This window comes from Populus trichocarpa, chromosome 10 (genome assembly GCF_000002775.5).
Source record: "Populus trichocarpa isolate Nisqually-1 chromosome 10, P.trichocarpa_v4.1, whole genome shotgun sequence".
Taxonomy (NCBI): Eukaryota; Viridiplantae; Streptophyta; class Magnoliopsida; order Malpighiales; family Salicaceae; genus Populus; species Populus trichocarpa.
The window spans coordinates 14,322,422-14,328,313 of record NC_037294.2 but is presented as its reverse complement, the minus strand read 5'-3'; the positions used below and the strand labels follow the sequence as shown (position 1 = coordinate 14,328,313).

The following is a 5,892-nucleotide window of genomic DNA, read 5'->3' as shown; positions in this document are numbered from 1 at the left end:
GAGATGCTTTCTAATCTGACTCGTCTCGGAGATAAAAAAAGAAAGAAAAAAAAGAATTGTTAGCTTGCCGATCCATCCCCCTTGAAATTAACATTCCACACCGAACCCGTTTATTAGTCGACTATTATTAGCAAGACGTAATTGAACCTTTTCTTATTTGTCAAGTTTCTTTTTTGTTATATACCTTCCATCCTTTTGTGATCTCGTGAACGATCAGCAATGACAAAACGTTCCTACTAATTAGTCAGTATTCCATCTTTAAACAAAGTAGAGTTTGGGGTGTTTGAAAATATATTAGAATTGTTTTTAAAGTGTTTTTTAATTTAAAAATACCTTAAAATAATTTTTTCAGTCAAAATCCCAAATTTCTTGTTTACCCTATTATCTAACATATACTCTATGATATATTTTACACTATTATCTAACATATACTTTCAAGTAAAAGGTTTTTAAACTTAAAACTTATATAGACCCACACTATTTTATGTTTAATTTTATCAAATAAAATGGAATGGTGATATTCAAATTTATGATCACCTGATTATCAAAACTATGATATAATATTAAATAATCAATCAAACTCAATAGTTCAAGTTATTAAATTAGGCTCCAATATGTCTTTTATATTACTGTATAACAGTTATTGCAAATAATCGTTTCATTTTTTATTATTATTATATATATATATATATATATATATATATATATTAAAAAAAACGAGTAGTTCTAAAAATTGTCTACTAAAAAGGAAAATGAAGTAAACGAAGGAAAAAACTGTAAATTTAGGGAAACATGATCTCTGAGTCTGTAACTAAACAGGCCTGTTTCTGTGGGTCCTCTTTGTTTCGTTGCAGGTATAGTGAACTACAACTCCATTGCTTCTAGGCCCAGGTAGAGACTCCCGTGAAAATAAAGGCTATTGGGCATTCTAATTGGCCCATGACTCTAAAAACTTTTCCCTGGGCTACGAACTCATTCGGCGTTAAGTAGTTTTTCAAGGATCCCATTTCAAATCTCCGGCACCTTGCCCGCCATCCCCACGGCCCACCGCCTCCACCCAAAAATAATAACCACAATACTTTAAAAAAAAAAAAAGACACAGAGGAAAATGTAAGGGAAAAAAAACTAGTAAGCACACATTATTTAAAAAAAAAAGCTGTACATACAGCTAATATTAGTTATCGTGAACGTGCTATACCATGGACAGAGTTTCAAGTTAATTTTTAATGCAACAGAAGAAAACATTGGCTTTATAGATGCATTTTCTAGTATCATAAAATTTGCTAATTGGGGGGGAGAATGAGGTGAACGAGAACATCTTCAAAGTTAATTTTTATTTAATCCTATGGAAATTAAAATAATCATTTGAAATAAATTCAAATTAAGTATTTAAATTCTAGAAAAAAAAAGATATTTCTTTAGTCAAAATCCTCGGTTTGTATTTATCCATTTTTTTTATATTTTAACGAGGCATGTCTTTTTCATTAGCAATATAATTTTTCAATTAAAACTTTAAGTAATTAAAATAAATATTCACAAGAATTACAATGATTTAAATTCATAAGAAAAGATATATTTTTTCAGTCAAAATCCCAAATTTCTTGTTTATTTTTACTTATCTTGAAAAACAAATGTCTTTCTACTAGGAGCATTTTTTTTAATGTAAAGATTTATCATGTTTTTAAAAAGGCAAGTTTTTAAAAAATTAAAACATGTATTGATAATTTTAATGCCCTTGTATGGAAATATAAAAGAATAATTAATTCATAAAAATATAAAAAAATAACCACGACAAATATATATTTTATTCTCATTAAATATTCATGTGATTTTTTAAAAAATTATATTATATTTAGATATAAATATTCATAATTTAATTATAAATATTACCATAAAAAGCTCTAATCTTATTTAAAGTTGATGGAATAATCAAATGATTTTTAAAATATCATTATAATTATTTATTTAAATGAAAATTTATTTTTAAAAATTTGAAAAACTAACATCGAAATAAATAAAGTTCTCCCAATACTTTTTTTTTATTTTTTAAGTAGAGTGGACGACATGTTATTTGATTGGACAAATAATGTGTCATTCAAATTTTTGAACATCTATATCTCAACTTTTTTTTAATAATAACATCCTAGGAGTATCATTAATTCCATTTTTTTCCCCAAAATATCATCTAATTAATTTAAAAATAAAATGTCAGACAAGATAAAAAAAAAAACTCCACAAACCTTGATATACTTAACAAAATAATAACTTAACAAAAAAAGAAGAAGTAATTGAATACATTACAGTAACTAGAAGGAGGTATTTACCTACATTAACGAAAAGGAGCTACGAATGGAAAAGTCTTATTTCTTAAACATAGCGACAACACATGGTAGAAGTATGAATAGCTTAGTCTCAATTTTAAACTATCGTGTTTTTAATAAATGTTGCCTCTTCATTTAATTTCATAGTTCTCATCGACCAAAAAAACCTTGAAAATTTGTTATTTTGAGCTAAAGATTTTCACTTATGCTGATTAAAAATTCAATCCAGTTTCAAAAATATTTTTATTCTTTTTGAAGTTAAGAAGTATTTTTATACTTACACAATTGCAAAAAACTAGAAAATAATTTGGAATGATCTCAAATTTTGTTGGATGCTCTAAAACATTATATACATTTATTTGCTTTGTCTTAGTATGATAATAAAAATACTTGCATCGTCGAATGCACAACACTTAACCAACCCTGAAATATATTAATTTTGGGAACCACAGATTATAAGATTTTGAGAAACGAATAACTAAAATTATCTATATAAATTCCCACGAACTTCATAGAGCCTTCCAACAAATTTAGTTACTATTTAGTTATGAATTCACAAATTAAATCAGCACTAATAAAAATAGACTGTGCATTTTTTGAAACAGTCAAAAAAAAAAAAAAAAAGGATGATTTCGTGGCATCGTTTACAACTCTATGCTTCACAGTTCACACGTTGAATTAATAATGCAAAAAACGTCTCAATTTTTTTCTCATCTCTACAGAGCACGAGCAAGGTGAAAGTTCATGAAGAAAGCCACAGGGCATCATGCAAGAATCTTTATTCTTTTTACACCATCATTAACACTAATACACTAATTTTGTGATGCTCAAGAAGTAATTAATTATTTTAATGTGAAAGAATATAAGTAAAGACACGATCATAATCATTTTAATTTGATGGTCATAAAATTATTTTTTTCTCCTACACGTGTCTTTCTTTTTTAAATAAATTCACTAAAATAACCAAATAGGATGTCAGTAAATTTTTCTACACCAACCCCTTTTTTTTCCTTCTAATTTTGTTGTTTATTTATCTTTAATTGGTTAAATACACGGTTCGCGTAAAGATGGCAACTCGACATCTACCAGCAGCAATAACTAGTGGATTATATCAAAGCACTCGACTGAAACGTCCGCGAAAATAAGATAAAACTTCAATGATAATAATTAAAAAAAAAAACAATTTAATTTTATTAAGAGTCCTCTTTTATTATTAAATTATAAAAAAATAAGTTCGCCTTTTTCGATGAAAAACCATGTTTTGCACATATACAGTTACGGATTTCCCAGGAAACGATCTCCTCAGATCTTCATAACTCTCTCCTCAAACACCAGTGATTATTTTATATATCAATAAATAAATGCATGCTAGAAGGAGAGGAGCGCGTGCTTGAAAGACAGCTAAAAGAATGGCCTTGATCTCAACACAGAACACATAAAAAGAATAACCATGTTTTGCAGTCTGCTCCGACTACAAAAACACGAGAAAAAAAGGAATGCAGGAAGAAATAGGCATTGTTTGCTGAATTATATTCACCTGAATATCCATCCAGTAACATGATATTTGTTTTCTACATCACTTTGCTAACGGAAACATGATAAATATAGTTAAAACCATGACATCGATTTTAGAATATATAACCAGCGATGAAAAAAAAAGGGGTGTTGTTCAGACTTTAGAGCTTTTAAAAAGAAGCTCGATATCGCACGTACAAAATTTATTAACCGGTCTTTACCAAATTTAGTCATTTGGATTTGGATCCAAATTCAGATCCAAACCCGAATTCCCATAAAAAGAATTACCCTCTTTCATCTCTGTGTCAAGATCGCCGTTAAGTTCTTTGAACTCCTCTCTCTCTAGCAAAGGCCTCCATTTCTTTCCTTCACTCTTCTCGAAGTACTTGACAGCCACCTGTATCCTCCTCAATATAGCAAAAAACTCTTCCACCTCCTCCTCCTCCACCTCCTGCTGACTTCCCTTTAGTCCTCCCTCTTCCTTCCCTCTCTTTCCGTTCATTTTGCCGTCAACTTCTCGTTTGCTCTTCTCTGCCTCCATAAAAAATAAAACCTTTTGGGGTTCGTGTTAGCTGTGGCCAGGTATTGTTCTTGTTATAAGAAGCGCTAGGAGAAGTTTGCCCGTCTCCGAAGGATGATGGTGATGTGATCAGTGGCGTCAGCGTATTACGTCAATGCATGACGTGTCTTTATGAAGAGTTGCCACGTGATATTCTTAGCTGCTGGGTGGTGAGCTTTTGACTACGAGCATACTGCACGAGATTAACGAGGCATCACTTTGGAATGATGCTGATATTTTTGTCCACAAACGAACTAAATTTCAATGGTATATTAAAAGAAGCTTATTGTATATATTGGGTGTTATGGAGAATACAGTTATTGTATATATTGGGCAGAGATTCTTCATAAAAGGTTAGTGACAAGTAATGTGCCCGCCAACTAAAGTAGAATGGATACAAGTAGCGAGAAGCTTTTTTTTTTAAAAAAAAAGAGGCATGCTAGCAACGCACAAATTAGAGTGACATACACGTGAGATGTCAAATTTTTACAGGCATTGAGCTTTACAACGCAATGAGTTCTGTGTAGTGAGAGGGCTTATGAGATGGAGGGTGCTGAATATTAGATAATTTCCACGCCTCGCCTGTATGTCAGGTTAAACTATTTTTTTATATATATAAAAAATATTTAGATGCTACTTTAAATAAAAGATAATGATAACCCGATATAAAGTTAATCAATTAAATATTAAATGATAAAATAAAAAAATTATTTTACTATGATTAATTTATTAAATTCGTGAATTGAATAATGAGATTATAATATATTTTATTTTTTTAATTTTTATTTTAACGTCTCGACTTGTTTGAAGTCAATATTTACAGTGATTGTATGATGATCTTGATATCTAAATTTGCGCCACGTCATCCATACTTGGATGGTAGAATTAGAGCCGAGCCAAAGAAACTAGGCTAAAAGAGAAGGAAAAAAAATGGGGTCAAAGAAAAATTGATTTTTAAAATTAGCATGCTCCAGCTTGTTATCAAAGATTAATAAAGAAATAATCGTGTCTTACTCTTAGATTACCGAATCAATTTCTAAAATGCATTCTAAAAATAAAACATCAAATTATCATAATATACATATCCATCTTTACATGGTCCCAAATCTTCTATTAAGAATCCTTAGGATAACTCAACTGTTCATACTTAGAATTTACTCTCAAATAGTCACGAGTTCAATTTCTCTCGGGAGCCATTGAAGACTTACATTGTCATTAACTTCATGGCCTGTAGGACTAGTTGAAGTACGCGCAAGCTAATCTAAGCACCCACATCTATCTAAAAAAATAATCTCCCGTTGAGCGAAACTTTTCATCGGTCCATTTATTTGTTGCGAATCAAGAAATATAACATGAATTATACATAATTAATTAAATAATTTGATTTTTTTAATGGCAAGTCCGAACATGTACATATAAATTCTCTTTAAAATAAAAATATCTTTAATGTTTTAAATCTTTCTTTATTATAAAATGGTTTTGAAGGAAAAGTTTGCT

The 5,892-nt window shown here is 29.7% G+C and overlaps 1 protein-coding gene across 1 annotated transcript; it reads right to left on the bottom strand.

Annotated features, from left to right (window-relative positions):
- Positions 1–4,062: 4,062 nt before the first annotated feature.
- LOC18102574 (protein NIM1-INTERACTING 2) lies at positions 4,063–4,377 on the bottom strand. Its single transcript, XM_006378427.3, has one exon. It carries the CDS (start codon positions 4,375–4,377, stop codon positions 4,063–4,065), a length of 315 nt encoding a protein of 104 aa, XP_006378489.2.
- Positions 4,378–5,892: the final 1,515 nt, after the last annotated feature.